This window comes from Brachyistius frenatus, unplaced genomic scaffold, assembly GCF_029030835.1.
Source record: "Brachyistius frenatus isolate BFR_SWC_R1_liver_20210118 unplaced genomic scaffold, ASM2903083v1 Contig_12, whole genome shotgun sequence".
Classification (NCBI taxonomy): Eukaryota; Metazoa; Chordata; class Actinopteri; family Embiotocidae; genus Brachyistius; species Brachyistius frenatus.
Window position 1 is genome coordinate 7252685 of NW_027210611.1, and position 17313 is coordinate 7269997.

The 17313-nt window shown below is 43.5% G+C and overlaps 1 protein-coding gene across 2 annotated transcripts in view; it reads right to left on the bottom strand.

The window, feature by feature from the left end:
- Positions 1 to 1519: 1519 nt before the first annotated feature.
- The window catches only part of st6galnac3 (ST6 (alpha-N-acetyl-neuraminyl-2,3-beta-galactosyl-1,3)-N-acetylgalactosaminide alpha-2,6-sialyltransferase 3), a 71382-nt gene continuing 55588 nt past the window's right edge, over positions 1520 to 17313 (bottom strand). Inside the window, exons 4-5 of one of the 2 annotated variants that reach the window (XM_069692561.1) lie at positions 8891 to 8998; positions 1520 to 6204 (exon numbers count right to left, since the gene is read on the bottom strand). In XM_069692561.1, the coding sequence (XP_069548662.1) occupies positions 6015 to 6204; positions 8891 to 8998 (298 nt within the window). In that variant the 3' untranslated portion in view covers positions 1520 to 6014. The remainder of the gene's footprint in view (positions 6205 to 8890; positions 8999 to 17313) is intronic. The other variant, XM_069692562.1, reaches the window with a different exon arrangement.

Genomic DNA, 17313 nt, shown 5'->3' on the forward strand with positions numbered 1-17313 from the left:
TGCAGAGGTTACATAAAAAAACTAAAAACTAAACTCTAAAGGAACTTTCTGGACTCAGCACATCTCTGCTCCTCTACTGATGTTTTAAAAATCTCATGAGACGCCAGATTCGAGATGACAGTTGAGCTCGGGCTCCATCCATTTAACATGAACACATTTCCGCCAGCTTTTGTATATTATCATGATGCTTACACGGTTTTGTTTTGAAAGAATTTTAATCATATAAAGGAGATTTGCGCCTCTTTAATTCCCACAGTGAATAAAAGACACATAGGACAGAATTTACATCAGCCAAAATAAGAACATTTACAATATACCTAATTCTAGCTAATATGTAGACAGCAAATGACGGAATAATACATATAATCACTACTTATTTTTTTTTTTTTACAAAATGTACATTTCAATAACCTGCAATGATCCATGCAGCATTTGGATGTTATTTTACCACCGATAAAACGAGTGTGTTAGCTGTGTTAGAAAAAAAACAACTTTTCTCTTATAACAACCTCAGTGTTATATTACATTCTCAAACACACCCAAAAGTTACATATTTCACAAGGACACTTGACTTGGAGATGAACAAAGGAAAGTGCGTTACAACACAAAATAAGTGTAAGACATGTGCACAGGAAAGAGATCAAACGTAATAAAGCACTTTGAGAAAATGGCAACAGGTACTACAGTCAGGAGAGAGTGAACACAATACTATAAAAAGAGATGAAAAGAGTTTCACTGTGGCGTCAGACAATCAAGAGGTCTTTAAAATTTGAACTCTTACTTCCAAACTAGACAGTAATTGCTTTGACTGTGATCACAGCAGGACAAAATGTTGAGAGCTTTTTTTTAAACGGAGAGGAAAAAAAAAATGACATTCACGTCTTTGTTCTGCAAAACCTCGAGACCCAGACTTTTTCATCTGGACTGTTTTTTTTTATATATATATAAAACCTGCTCCTTTTTTTGTAAGGGAAGTGACCTTCAATTTTCTTTGTAACTTCAATAATTTTTGGCATTTGCATATATACAGCAAGGTAAGAAAAAACTCGGGCTGCAAGGTTGAGGATGGATGAAACTATTTCCGAGCAAATTACACTGGAGCACGACGTTAAGCCATTTAATGATAAGTTCTGGCTGTGGATGAAAACCAAATTTAGAAACTACCCAAATTCCGAGTTTTAAAAAAAAAAAAGGGGTGAGAAGTATGTTTAAGGAAGACCTGGGGACACATTTACTGCTAGTAAGTAAGCCAGTAAATACAAGAAGTGTGAGCAGAGTGGGAAACAAAAAAGGATACTTGATACCTTTCAAGGAGATTTTTCGACTTTAAATTGTTTGACACTTTGGGAAATACACTTATTATCTTTCTGACGGAAAGTGAGGTGACATTTTGGTAACATTTTCAGCAGGAAGGATTTATTGTTTGTTTTTGTTCCAAACATCTGTATCATGTTTTTAAAACACGCAATAGTTTTCCAGCTTAATAAAATTCGAGGAACATAAAAAAAACAACAACAAAAAAAAACCTTGCTACTCAAAACATTTAAAAGATGAATGTTCTGACTGTTATAAGCAACAGAATATTTTTAGCATGTTTTCAGAGAATGCTACACTAAAACATGATCACAATATTGCAGCATATTCTCGGGAGTGTTTTTAGGACAAAAATACACGAGCTGGGTATCTATGGTTGTGTTCCAAATGATGTACTTCCCTCAGTACACTCACATATAGTCCTCTTACATGTTAGTACACTTGCTCGTGTAGGATTTTAGTTTTCGACAGGGTTGTGTTGCCCCGAAACAATTTCATCCTATTTGCAGTCTTTAATCTGAGCTAAACTCAACGGCTGCTGGTCGTAGCTTCATATTTACAGACATGAAAGCTGAATCAATTTTCACAGACTGTAGTTCGTCATATATTTTTGTTATCAAAATTTTTTTTCCTTGAAAACGAAAAGCATCCTATTATTTAGCCCTAACTCTGCCCACACTTTTATTCACAGTGGTACTGCAGTCCGCTTCCTGCGAGCCACAGATGATTCATGGGATCTTATAAGAGGGCGTATTCTCCATAATATACTGTATAATGCATCCTTGGGTTTTCTTCCAGTGTGTCCTAGCCGAGAACAATGGAGTGTTTGTTGATCAGAAAATAAAGCAAGCGCCCAGCCTGAAGCAGCACAAACAACAAGCCGCTCACAAGCAACTGCGTCAACGAAATAAAGGAAGGCAACCGTTATTAAATCAAACACACGCCACAAAACAAAAACAAAAAAGAAGAGGATGGAAGATGAAGAGAAAAGAGCAGAGCACTCTTCATCGGCTTGTGAGTAAACAGTTAAAAGCGAATCCTCAAATGATTCGCGGCAAAAACGCAGTTTCTTGCCTCGGTGGGAAGATGCTCGACATGCGTACGGCGGATGCACACGACCGCGGAGGTAAAACTGACTGGTGGAGAGCTGCCAGACGACCGCACAATCACGGGCCGGGGGGAAACGTATAAAAGATGTACGTCAATCATGTAACATGCACGGCGTACAGCAGGAATCCCCGCCTTCAGCGTCTTTGGCTCTTTTTCCCACAGGAGCGGACAAGAAGCACAATTACTGAACTCTTCCTGCGGCCCAGATTTCATCTTCGATCTGTAATTCTTTTGCGCGCTACCATCCACCGTGCGGCGGACACTTTTGAGCCGCGGCTGCTCCCCGTCGTCCCCCGAGGAAATCGGGCCGCTGACCCCGCCCGTGTTACGCTTGACTCCGATCCGCCGAGCGACGCCGGGAGGAATTTAAAACGGGTCGCTTTTACATTTTGCCGACGCGCTTGTCGGCTACGTCGACTTACAATGAGCGACAAGGTGACAACGGGACAGACGACTCTTTGAGTTTTTAGTGTCGGGACGCGTTGCTTTTGCCGTGCCCTCGTCCCGATCGCGAAAAGAGATCCGATTCTTCTGAGTCTGATGCAAAAGCAGCCGAACTCGTTTCCAAACGAGCGTCCGCCGGGGCGATTTTGTTCATTTGCAGGTCAAGATTCTTCCAAATCGGGAGCTAAAACTGACAATAAAATCCACACGCTTGCTTTTTCCGGAGCCTTTAATCGTGTCACACACTGTCAAGCAGATTGATTTGTAGACGTGTAAAACGCAGTCGCTGCTCTGATTTAATCCGTCGTACTTCCAGAACTTCTCATAGGCACCCAAGAGAGTTCAGTCGTCACCATGAAAATACTAGATTGACAAAAAATGTTGAACTAAATTTGCTTGAAAAATTACAAGTTTTTGTTTTACTGGTTTTAGTCGCCCAAGAATAAGGCTCAAGAATAACGCTCGATAATAAGGCAAATTAATGGCAGTTAAATTGGGAAGATAATAGAAGACGGGACAAATCGACTTTATATTTTACTGCTTTGCAACTGGTGAGTTTTGAGTTGTTCGGAGGTGGAAAAGGAGCCTGAAACGCCTCGAGCACGTCTGCAAAGTAGCAACAATCATTCTGAGTTTGAAAACAGAATCTGAAAAGGTACTTCGTGGAGTCTTTGACTGCTTATATTCCACCGAAACAGGTTTTTCTGTGAACGGGTGCCCGTTTTGTTTTACGTCAAACTGGAGTTTTGCAAGTGTTTTATGACTGAGGAAGTGCATTCGACAAGTATTTTTTTAACCTCAGGAAATACGCGCAATGCAGCTTTTTCTTTGTTTACGAGAAAGCTCTACGGGGTTCCTTGAACTTGAGGCACACGTAGGAGCTTTATTTTTCCCAGGCCTCCAAATACATCTTACTGTTTTTATCAACAGCTGAGAGATGAGGAAAAAAGTTTGAATGAGTTCAGGTCATCTGGTCAAACTAGTATTTCTAAGATCACGAATCAGTTCATATGTCCAATTAGTTATTTCTGCTTTAACCACAATACTCTTTCTGTCCCTCATCGTCAATTTATGTCCACTCGACCGTCAACTAAACGCCTCTTATCGCGTGACTAAATGTTGTACACAAGTCGTAGCTGCCCTGAGGTTTCCGTGACATTTAGCACCGTGTCAGTCGTTCCTCGGCCGTCAAAACCCACGACTTTTTCCGGCCCAGAACTACATTCAGACTATACGTCAGCTGGTTCACACTGACAACGTTGTCAGAGAAGAAACAGTGTTGATATGTCAACTGAAACTTTTGAACCTGAAACAGCCCAGCAAAAGTAATTTTTTTATTTTTTATTTTATTGAAAAGCTCCGGAAAAAGCTCCAAAATGGACCTTAGGTTATGAAGATATTTTTGTCAAATCAAATACATTTTCAGGTCTATTTAGCCCAGTTTTAACCCCCTTAACTCTACATGTCAACTGACCTGCAAATCATTCATCAGTGCTCCCAGAGAAACGCCTCCGTGCGCCGGTGAACAGCACCCCGCCGCAGCAGCGAGACTGTGAAGCTCAGCCGCAGTATATCACAGTCGTCAGGGACCCCTGTGCGTCAAGTTGCCTGAATTAAAAGTCTTTGAATCCTTCCAGTCCTCCCCTCCCGGGCCGTGGCTCCGACCAGGACACTAATCACAGCCTCGAGGGGGGGAGGACGGGAGGGCGGGGTGTGTGTGTGTGTGGGGGGGGGGGGAGTCATGGTCACAGCCAGAGTGCCTCAGCCCTCCGCAGCTACCAGCCAACCTACGCAGCTCAGCACTTCACTGATTATTCTCCACCGTCCCGGAACAGATGCATTCAAACGTGCCGGTCCAAACCGGGAGACAAAAACGGGAGGACGCGTTCACGCGGTGATTCTTCACACAAAGAGGCACGAAGCTGGATGAGAGCACGAGAGAGAGGGAGAGCGAGCGAGCGCATCTTCCTCTGTGTCTATACAATGAACTGCCGAGTATATTGCAGGCACAAAATGATAATAGAACACAATTAACTTCAAATGGTTTCACTGCACACATAAATCTCTCCCTCTGCGGGGTCACAAACGACTTAACTCCTTCCGTGAAGACGGAGCTTCTAATTGCACACTGCTCTATGTGCTGTGATGCTCACATTGTCAACGTGCGCACTGTTAATGAGCGTTGGGAACTTATCTCGGCAGAATATATTAGCGGCCCGTCCGGACATCAAGCCAACAGCACAGTGTGTCTCTTAAAATTCAATTTCACAGCATTATAAAAGAAGAAGCTGACATCTTTAGGTTGTGCGAGTCGAACACACAGCGACGGTTTCCGTCTCCACGTCCGGTTTACCTTCGAATCTGCTTTTTACTCGCTTGAGTTTTTTTGTTTGTTTTTGTTTTCTTTTCTTCAAATGACCTTGTTTTGCTGAATAGTCTTTACGAAGGGGGGCTGAGTAAATTGAAAGTGACAGAGCATCTGCCTCCAATATTGCCTAAATCAGAGATGAAGGCCTGAACGATACTCGTTGTAGATTAATTACAGGCCGACAGAAGACAGACACGTTGAGGAAACAGAGTAGACGAGTTCGTCAGACGTCCAATGTGACTCGCCTCTGCAGTCGCTGAGATCTTCTTCAGCGACAGTTCTGAAAAGAAGAAAAAAACAATGTAAATCCGGCCTTCTGTGATGTGTGTAGCCTGCGGACGTCTGAGCCGCTGAGGTCACTGCAAGTTGATGGACGCTTGTTCCTTCTCCTTTTACATTTTTTTTACATTTTTTTTTTTTTTAAGTTCAAGCCATCCTCTGCTACACTCCCAGAGCAGCGACGGGATCGATAGTCAGTGCAGAGCCGCGAGCTGTGCACATTTTTCCGCTCTAAAATTCAGGAGATTTAATATTCAAGGAGCAGGAGATATGTCATCGCCGCCCGGGTTGGTCAAACTTTAATGTAAATGTGTCCGATTCAGTGGCCCCATTTCTGGAGGGCTCCACTCGTGACCAACCGGGACTTCACAAACAACCTTTCTTAAAAGATATGGAGTGTAATTTGTGTTCGTTAGTGTCAGCGCGGAGACTCGTTTGGTCTCCGGATGTTGATGATCGTGACGATGATGCTGATATTTCCACGCTGGTTGAGCCAGGGTCACGACAGCTGCCACGGCGGGTTGAAGAACTTGATGGCGTGAGTCTTGGCCCACTTGGCGAAAACGGACTTCTCCGTGATGAAGCGGTGTCCGCCGTAGGGGGCGCTCTCGTGAAGGAGGTACTCGGCGCACTCGTCCCGGCTGCCCGCCTCGTAGTAGTGGTAGGGAACCTTTTTGAAACCCTCCGTCCTGAAAGGAAAGGTAAAGGAAAGAGGTTATTTAACCAGGTTTATTCTGCGTGAGGCCTCATCATCCGCTACCATCATAACGTACAAATTTCCAACTCATCCGTCGGTGTTTAAATTGTGGGTAATGTAGGCAGTAGTATATTCTCTGCTCTCCCTTCATTCCAACCGGTTGAGGGAGATGGCTCCGCCCACCTCTGAGCCTGGTTCTGTCGGGGGGGTTTCTTCCTGTTAAAAGAGAGTTCTTCCTTCCCTCTGTTGGAGGTTTTTCTCCCTTTAAAGGAGAGTTTTTCCCTCCGAGCTAACGGGGGAATTGTTGAAATGTTGGGTTCCTCTGTATGACGTTGTAAAGTTCTGCTGTAAGGACTTTACTTTTACTGTTGTGATTTGCCGCTATATTAATCAAATTGACTTGACTTGACTTGACTGTACTGAAAAATTAGAACCAAGTAATGGACTGATTTCACAGTTGACAAAATCGTAAGCAAACAATGAAAACACTGATTCTAAATGACCTCCTTCTTCTGTCAGCATTTTATCTCTCTGCAATCAACCCAATATATGTGCCAAGCCAGTTTATCTGTCCAGTGTCCAATTGGACACCCCTGTTGTGGTCTGGGGTCTTTTTCTTTTTTTCAATGCCGCAGCAGACAGTGATGACAGATGTCTCCTGCTTTAAGATGACAATTCCCAAAGTGAGGTCCATAAAGAAATCGTTTTCTTGTCCAGCACCTTTGGGATGAGTTGGAGCTGCAGCTTTAAGCCAGAATTCATCACCCAACAACTTACTAGTGCTGTTATGTCTAAATGGGAACAAATCCCTGCGGTCAGCTTTAAAACATTTGTGGAAAAGCTTCCCAGAAAAGTTAAGGCTTTTAGAGGCTTTTAAATATATATATATAAATATATATATATTTATGTTGTGACAAAAAAGTCACTTATGTTTGTTAATATACATATACATAAAAGTACTTTACTGTGATAATATATTATTTAGATTTCATTAAACCAATGCAGTCTGAAATATCTTCTCTTCCAGACAGTTTAGGATAAATTCTGCCTGTGGTTTTGATTGGCTTTTAAAAAAAACTATTATTCGAAGTAATAAACAAACTAAATTATTAAACTCCTAAACTGGAGCTCCTTCAGGACAGCGTTCAGTAATTCGAACTGATTCTGCCCCGAGCAAAGTTCTCCACTCAGCCGGTTTCCTTTATTTGTAAAAGGAGCTGCTATTGGCAGCAAAATTTATTCAGTGAATACTCTTTTAGCTGAACTCCATTTATTTGTAAAAACATCATGACAATATTCATTCCTATTCTGAGCCAAAGTGAATCTGAAAAGATGCAGCTAACTCAGTGATGTACAGTGAAAAAAAATTAAACCACTCTGACCTGAATTTCATGATGAGTCACCGTGTTTACAGTTTGCATTAAAAAAAACGAGCAATCAATGAAGGCAGAAGAGAGCACGGAGCAGTGGATTAGGCTCATTGTTCACTCTGCTGCTGGTTTCTAATGGAGAGTGACAGCTTTATGAGAGGATGACTTGTGCCACAATTGCATTGGTAGAATGAGGACAGACAGAAGAGAAACAGCCATCAGAGCAGCCAGTGGGTCCACAGCAAGAAAGCGACTGCGGCTGCCTGCCAGCGTACAGTAATACACAGCCCAATCACTGCCTCTCCTCTGTGTCACAGTGCCGCGCACCAGCAATAACAAATAAATTCAGTTTCACCTTTTCTGCGGCACCTGTTGAAGCTCCATTATCGCACAACCGCTGAGGTCAATTCTGACTAAGGCCCAGAATATCGCTGCACAAAACTTCCCTTCTTCTGGTTGCACAGGATCATCCAGCTGCCAGGAGCACTTTGCCTGACACTAAATTGTCAATTCAGAAACTCAGTGAAACACAATATCCTCCTGTCTCACACAGGATGGAGGGAAATAAATGAGAGACAGGGAGGGAGAGAAAAACCGCCCCTTAACTGCCTCGCTGAATCATAAAATCCTCCGTGCTGGTTGAATTATCACTGCTCTCTGCTGTGTGTCTGGGGCTGTTTTTATTTTAGCTCCCGTTGTGCACAGGGAACACGGAGAGGATGAAAGGCAGGATTGTCACTGTGCATTAGGTAAGAGTGTTTGATTGATTTTGGGGGGGGGAGGGGTGTAGAGGGAGCTCAGGTAGAGCTGCAGGAAAAGACAAGTTCATCAAGGCTGAGATGAGTTGAGACAGAGCAGCCGTGCCCGGGGGCAACTGCATCCTGTTTGTCATCCCTCCTCTGGCTTCGCGGCCAGACAGCGATCACTCTCGCAGGCGTCGGAGAGACAAGACAACTGGCCGACATACAAATACAAAAACTTGAAGCAGAGGAGGAGCTGCAGCTCAGCCACCCGCAGCGACAGAGACTCTGCAGCCTTCTGGATATTCTAGGCAGGAAAACATAATGGTATTCACGGCACAGAGAACCCAATATGGATTTCAGCATAGAAATTCAGCCATTAAATCCAAAGCGAGGCATTGGAAATGTAACAGGGCAGTCCGCGGATACGGGAGGCTGTGATTGGACGGTGTTGCTGTGAATGTGAAATCTGGTTTTCGAAAGTTTTGTAGGAGCAGTTGCATTTTTTTTTCATCCCTGTATGCAGAAGGTGTGTGGGGAGGGGGGGGGGTGACAGTTGGTGTCTTACTTGCAATAGGTGTCATTTATCATGCCGTACACGTGGATCTCTTTGCACATGTCCATGGCGAGGATGAGCGTGAACCAGCCGGTGCTGAGGTAGGAGCCGGACTGGATCCTGCAAAAAAAAACAAAAAAAAACAGAAAAAAACAGATCTTTTAACGTCATATTCATTTATAGAAGTCTTAAAAGGCTTTTTGCATTGGGAGACCGGATAGCTGAGTGATTAAGGAGCATAACACACGGCCGCAAATACCACCAGCAGTGAGTCACGGGTTTGATTCCCAGCCGGCTGGACCTTTACTGCGTGTCATCCACTTCCTCTGTTTTGCCACATTTCCTGTCTGTCTCTGCTCCATTTTAATAAAGGCAAAGTCATAATGATTGCGAATATTTTTAATGGGACAGAAACGCTGTTTCTCTGACCTTTTGTACTCTTTGCTCTTGCGTGCTTGTAATACCGGTGATCTGAGACTTAAAATTATTCCACCAGATGTTCTTATTGTAGTTTGCAGTGGATCTGAGCTTCAGCTCAAATGTAAATTTAAATGTAAATGCATCTACAGAGCAGCACGACAAACCTCAGATGTAAAAAAAAAAAAAACATGTCAAGTATCACATGAGTAATCTGTCTACAATATGAGAGCAATTTCATATTGTTTTGCATTCCTGGTTTAGGAGGTTGTAACAGTCACAGTTCAGGCTGTATAAAAAGATTTAAAAAGGCAGAGAAACATATTATAAGGTTGTTGAACAGCTCACTGCAACAACACAACGCCGGCCGTCCCCTGAGAATGATGCGGGAACCTCGTGGGCCAATCAATAACACGCGTAACCCTTTCATGGGCATCAGACTAGAAGTGTACGAGTTATATAAAGATTAAAAAAAAAATTGAAGCTTTGATCATTTTCAAACACGGAGCACGGCGTTAAGATCTTGACTCGAGGTTTTTTCAGAGACCAGATTAGCAGCGTCTGAAGTGGGTCATAACGTGTGCACCCGCAGCCCTGACGAGGCAGGAGGTCCCTCGGAACGCCTCTCAGCAATGCAAAACACCACCAGGAGCAGTAAACTTTGTGTAAATGAAAACACAGCGCGCAGCAGGATACTGATAATGATGTGGTAAAAAATGCAAACATCTCCACAGCGATGCGGGAGCAGTACGGCGGAACACAGGTGTCATGTAAATCGTTGTGAATGCCCTATTAGTTGATATCTTAACGTTTTACCTTCGGATTCTTTGTGTTGTCTTTAAAATGTCCGAAATATTTTAAAAATTGGAGCCCGAAGAGATGTTTGTTTTATTCGAACAGCAGCCCGAAGAATCCCACAGACATTCAGTTTAATATCATGTGGGAAAAATAAAGACATTTAGAGCTGCAATTTCTTCTTAGAAAATGACTAACAGTATATTGATTTAAAAATTATTTATATTAAAAAGGTAGTGAAAATTAATAAATCCAACTTTTACTATTCATTAATGAATTAAATCTCTTTTTTTGTAAAGTTTTTGTTCATGTCCATTTTCTGGAGCAGTAAAACCTGCAAAATAGTGTCTGTTATTGGACGAAGGATTTTGGACAGACTGTTCCAGAATCAGCACCATGGACAGCGGTTCTCTCCATTCAATACCACATACAGTACACGTTGTGAATTACACATTAGTCTGACACATTTAATTTTGTAATATGCTTGTTTTTTTGTTGTTTTTTTACAGCTTGTAGACAAGAAACCAAAATACAAATCCATTCGACACAAAAAGAAAATATACATGCTCTGTAACTATCACTGACAATTCAACTTCAGAACAAGATGGAAACTTTTCTTAAAATAATTTTTGAATCTGTGTTTTGCAGCTCCCGTTGACACCGGACTGGAGGAAGTACTCAGATGCAGACTCGGAGACCCAGGAGAAGGTTAGTGGAATTTCGTTACTGAGGGATTGACACACCAAATACAAAGAAACTGCTCACTGTCAGTGCAAAGCAGAAGCTGTAGAAACTAGAGACCCTTAGCCTGTCAGTGAAAAATACAGTATGTGATTAAAATAACAAGAAGAGCAAAGACGTCGTCCTCTAACAAGGCCTTTGATTAAAATAAACTACTGATGAGGACCCTCCACACGTGTGCTCACAGCGACATGCCAAGAAGGCTGTTCTACTCCTTGTGACACGTTTTCTGTGACAAAGCGCACGTGAACTAACTAAAGAATCCAGTTTTTATACTCCGTGTGGACTTTTTTGAGTTGAGATTTTAAATGTATCTTTTTTTTTTTTTTTTTTTTTTGACCTCTTAACATTCACCAACTTTACTAAAAACTTTTTGCTAAAAAAAAAAAAAAATGACCTCTTAACATTCACCTGTAGACAATAGAAAAAGGTGAGAAACTACAATTTTGCGATTTGTGATTCTTATCACAAAGTCGGGAACTACTGTCGTTGGTCTCGGTATCTTAAAATGGTTTGCACAGTTTAAATTGCGAGACTTCGTGCTTCAATTAATGCCTAATCGGGGGTGAAACACATTTCACCAGAATTTCTCCCTCGGCCTGTATTCGGACCGGTGAGCCAAAGGTTCAGATGTCCTACATGAGCCACTGAACCTGCACAGCTGAGCGCACCAGAAAAAGTTCTCAGGTGAACAAGTTGTTGTTGTTGTCATTCCAGAAGCCTCCAAACAGAAAAACCTCCGTCAACACGAGCTGCCAAATAAAACCTCAGTCTGCTCTCCGCACATCGCCATGAAAGTATTTAATTTTCATAAAAGGTCTGTGAATGACGTTATTTTGTTGTGTAAACACTTAACCGGAAAATTCCTGTTAGACTAATGGATGCACCTTTTGAATGATATCTAGAGGTTCATTCCTCAAACAAGTCAACGGTGTGAACGATCCTTTATATTAACCTCCCTCCCTCTCATTACATCTGTCGTCTGTCGTGCTGCCAAACTGTCCATTCCTGCCAGTTATTCAAATTATATACAATTATGGACACACGCGTTATTGAAGCAAAGAGAGGTGGTGGAGGTGGATTTGGAGGTGGAGGAGGAGGAGGAGGAGGAGGAGGAGGGCGCTCAGCTGACAGCAAACTGCGCAAGACCCAGTGGATTGGCGACACAAAGCGGCATCCAAAATGCTGCATTTGAGTTTAAAATTTTGACCTTTAATTTAATAACCTCATAAGGCCAGAGACTAATCTGTAAGGACACCACGTGCGTGTCTCAGGTTCTGTAGTCAGCCTGACTTCTACTGTAGATACACACTTGTACTTTGCAATATTTTCGTTTTATGGCTCCACAAAACACACAGCTTCTCAATAATATGAAAATGATTCAAATCTTGGCCCCAAGATGTCAAAAACATAAAATTAGACAATAAAAATCGTTAAAGCCCAACAGAACTCATTACAGCACACCTGTGAGGCCATTAAAACTGATGAGAGAGTTCAGTCTAAAGCCTCACAATCAAATTATGCCCAACAGTTTTGGTTTCGATTTGCTTAATTGTAAGAAGACCACTTTTCCAGACATCGTCTTCACACGTGCACACCCAAGGGAAAACCTTTGGCTCGCGGTGACCTCCTTAAACGTATTCCGGAGTCGCCGCAAAACATTATGCAAACACGTGCATCATTAAATGCGAAGGAGGTCAAATTCAAACACGGGAGGAAGATTTACACACGGTAGGTTGCACCGTTCTAGTGATAACTGTGAGAGGTGGAGGTTCTGGGCGGAGGTTCAAGGTGGAGGTTCAAGGGTGGAACATAAAGGAATAAATGTATACCGGGTGATTGAAGCAGCGGGTGTCTCCAACCACACGCTGCTCTTCGCACTTCGTCAAGTACCTCTTCGGTGCTCAGTAGTAATTGCCGTGGTGTTTCTGCCCTGCACTCTTTAGAGGTCAGTCAAACGATGTGAGTAACACTCTTCATATCGGCGTCCTTGCCGCTCGAGTTGATCAAGTTCGAGTTTCCGTCGGTGGAGTTCTTATTTGTCGTTTGTTTTAGTTTGTCTTGCTTTCCCCCCCCCCCCCAAATGAAACTGTTTTGCAGCTGACGACTAGCCGCTCCTGTGCGTCATGCTGGTTCGTGCGAACTTGCTGCGTGGTGATGGTTCTCCAAGCACCTTCTGAAGGCTAATGGGTTGTTTACGCAGACACCGGGGTTGGCGTTGGCCCTCGCGGTGTAAATTTCATCGTCCGTCCGTGACCGCGAACGGGCCAGAAAAGTAAACCGGATGCTCGTTACGTACCCTGTGCGTATGACGTGATGTTTGCACCGCCGTCGACATCCACGGCCCTGTTTGTGTTGAGCGTTTGCAAACACTGTTGTCTCTTTTTTTGGACTTCGCGTTCTTTAGACAAACCATCATGTTTTTCTAGTTCTCATGAATTGGCCTCACATTTTCCCGCCGCGCGCGTTACAGATCGTTTTGACCAGATAAGAAAAAGCTGTTGAACATTTGAATTTGGATTTTGAGCTGCGAGGCCGTATAGGGACAGAAATGTTAACTTTGGTCGTAAAATAACTTTTGGAGGGATTACCGCGAGATCTTTGACAGTCATGGTGCACAGAGGTTGAATCCTGCAGGTGTTGGTTGGTCCCCTGACTTTTCCACTGGCGCCACTTTGGGGTTAAAATTTTGTGATTTTATGTGAAATAACCAGAAAAACAAGGAAAATTTGGATACGCACTTTTACATCCAAAGTCTTGTTAATCCCTCCAATTCTTTTTAGCTCATGACCAAGATGACCAATGATCAATCATTCCTCGCATTCAGCACAAACTGCAGCTCTTCCCAAGTATAGGCTGACTTTCTTTTTTTGTCCTGTTCTGAAATATTGTTAGAGGCTTATAATGCTCCCTTTAAGAGCTCTTAAGGACCCTTAAAAACTCACAATATTTGACTGCCGGTACAAAAATAAAAACTGCATTTCAGAGTACTCTACAGCATTCATTAAAAAAAAAAGAAGTGTAATAACGTCAGCATCCCCCTCTTAAAAAGAAGAGGAAAAACAACATTTAATCTTTCGGTGAAGAGTTATTACCTCATTGGCTGTTTAAATAAGAAGGCACACTCCAAACACCCACATGCATCACTATGTTATGTGGCCACACAAAGCCCAACAACTCTGAGGGCAAACAAGCTGAAATCAATTTAGAAAACAATCAGCAACTAAACTAAATAGTTTCAGCCAATTTATTGAAAAATGGGTGTTTAAAGCTCCGAGCGCAGAATGTAGTTTGTAGCTTTTGAGTTTGGATAGTCCCGCAAACTCCGTCACACACACAGAAACATGGGGGTTACGGGGAGGTGAAATTACAACAAAAAAAAGAAGCAATTTGTCATAATAAAGGAGTGGAGGAGCACAGAAGGGAAATGGCACATTATCACCGATATGCAGCTCGGCAGCTCTCAGCCGTCAGAGCTGTCAACACATCACTGTTACCCTGCATTATTCATTAGCCATTTGCCACTCGAGCAGCGGACACGCAGACTCCGACGCAAATACAGGCACACGTCCACCACACCCCCCAGTCGAGAGCCGGATGTCCCGGAGCAAAAAGGCTCGCTGGGTTAAATAAAAGGAGGTGGGATCTGCTGACCTTATAACTAACATTTCAAAGCGGACGTCTGGGGGGTGGAGACGCCGAGAAAACGACTGATATAACAAGCAATGTGTTTACCTATGACAATTATAATGTGGCAACTTTACAGAGAGGACGCTGTTATTGTGTGGCCAATTTAAAATACAGATAAGGCACGGTGCGAAGCTGCTTTGGCAGGCGACAAATAACATCCAGAGCCGGAGGACAGAGAGAGAATGCAATTTGCTTGTTTTTGTTAAAGCAGAGAAACGCAGCCTTTTACTCAAAGACGGCAAACCAAATGTGTCATGAGGTCTGGCTCGCCAGTGCCTGGCTTTTCACGGAGTCTCTTTAAGTCCCCGCTGAGACAGCTTTCTTGAAAAATGAAACCATAAATTGTGTTTGAGCACGAACGTCGCGGCATAAAAAAAGAAAAAATGAAAAAAAGAAAGCGCAAATAATAAAAAAAAATAAAAAAAGCTCAGTTAAATCCGTCTTTTTCTCGCTCTCCAACACAAACAAGTGAGGTGGGAGTGATTGGGACTGACACGCTGCCGTGCTGCCAGCACTGGGAAATGAAGACTGTCTGAGAAACGAAGTCAGACGCTCTGAGCCTAAGTAAATAATCCCCTAAGTCTGACTGAGCTGGAGCTTGTTGCGCTTTACCTGCCGAGCTCCGGCGGCTAAGGAACCGGCGGAGGGCTGCCCGGGATCAGCGAGAGACTCCTCCACCTCCGGCTCTGTTCAATAACTCGCACTTGACATTCGCAGCGGGATCGCCGTCCACGTGGGCGAGAAAATCCGCGCCGACGAGCGATTCGGTCGAACCGTGCTTCATAATGCCTCTGCCAGCTGCACAAATGTGATATGACACCTGTCAAAAACACTTAGTGGAATATAACTCGGCTCTATTGTGAGAAGTTGATCCTTACGCAGGGAGGAAGTCGTTTTGGCTGCAAAAACCGCTCTTATGTCAGACAAAAGTAAGTGATGTAATATTAGACAAACGCACGAATTCACATGGTCACAGCGGGAGGCCTACGTGTCGCTGTTTACAGCCGTCTACTGTAATGTTCAAAGAAACACCTGCTCTCATTATGCACAGCTCAGCGTTGAGCTAAGCGCTTATGGCAGTTCGTCAATCCTGAAGGAGCAGTCTTGACTGTCGGGGAAATGCGCTCGTTTGCTTTCTTGCCTACTATCGCGCCACGGTGTGCGATACGCCCGCCAGTCCACCAAAAGGATCGCCAATATGCTGCGTAAGCCGACTGGCTTGGCTCAGCATCAAGCCATCTCAGTTGTTTCCTCACGTTTCGGAATTTCCACGCTACGTTACGCTCGTCTTATGTTAAATGTTCAGACGTGAGATCTGTATCAACATCTTCACATTACTTTTAGCGAGAGTGCAAATAAGCATCCCTTCAAAGGGAGGTCTGTAAACCTTTTCCGTATACGTCAGTTTCTGTCTTTCGTTTTGCCCTTTAATCTCTTCCTGCAGCGCCCCCTGCTGTGTGGAGGCCGGCGCCAACACTTTGTTTACAATTCAAAACAGATTTTCGACTCATTTTAACCCCAACACATCGTCTGACTCATTTCTCCTGCAATAACATCTGTTTCTGGCTACGAACTTTTAATTTGCTGAGTGATTTTCACTCTCGTAGTATCTGATAGTTTATCTGCCTCTGAAGCGCCTTGTTTTTCGAAGGTGCTGCATGAATCAGGTTATATTATTATTGCTGCGCTTAAGATCCGCAGCAGGATCAGTGCGGTACCTCCTGTTCTTTTCCAGTCAGGTCAGGTTGTTCGTCAGGAGAGACCCTCACACTCCCAATCATCCATTCTCCATCAACTTACTTCAGACACAATCTGGCGAGAGCATTTCATCAGACCAAGTCTCCTTCCTCTCCGAGAAGAGTCTGGCCATTATATCAACCATCTATCTCTCTCTTAATCTCTTTTTTCGCTCTTCTGTTTTTGCCTCCAAGAAATTGCCACTCGAGCGGAGCTTCATATATATATTGTCTGGGGTTGCACAAGTGCCATCCAGCCGCTGTACACAAACACAAAGCTGTTTCGTGGAATGACTTCTTCACTCGATGTACTGCTTTAAAATCGATATGCGCTCCAACAACATGAACAGCAGAGTACATCGCCTCCGTCCCTCTCTTTCTCCGTCCTCGTGTGAGTTTCTCCTCTCGGCAGGATGTAGCAGGATGCAAATGAGAGTTTTGTTATTAATTGATTACCTCGTACAGCAGCGGGCCGCCAGACATGTCGTTGTGTTTGCTCATGGGCGAGTTCGGTGGAAAGGAACAACGCGCCACGTCTTCCTGTGTTTCTGAAGCAGCTGCCGAGGCCCGGGGACACGACAGCGTCAAAATCCCGAGCGTAGCCGGCGGGTGAAAACCGGGCGTTGTTTTTTTTGGTTTTTTTTTTTGCTAACATTTTTCTTTTACACAGAACAGAGCGCAGCAATTTATTTTAACGATAGGAGTGGACAATGCAACTGTGTAGGCTTGCTGAGGCGTTTCACAATTTGGCCGGGAGGCAATGTGAAGCATGGGGGAATTACCTCCACGACCTGCATTATGAAAAAGACGGTTTGCTTCCTTTAATTCTGGATTTGTTTACTTTTGTATGCGACGCTATTAATAACCAGGAAGAGGCCCCTGGAGAAAAGACCCCTGTTTATGCAGAGAAGCTCCGCCTTCTGTTTGGATGATGTCAGGGCAGATAAGGCGAGCTGGAAAAATTTATTTTTGATCTGCTTTTCTGTTTTTCTTTACCTCCAATGACTCTCCGACATACAGCGAACCATAAACTAATTTCTTGCTTCGTTTTGTAGT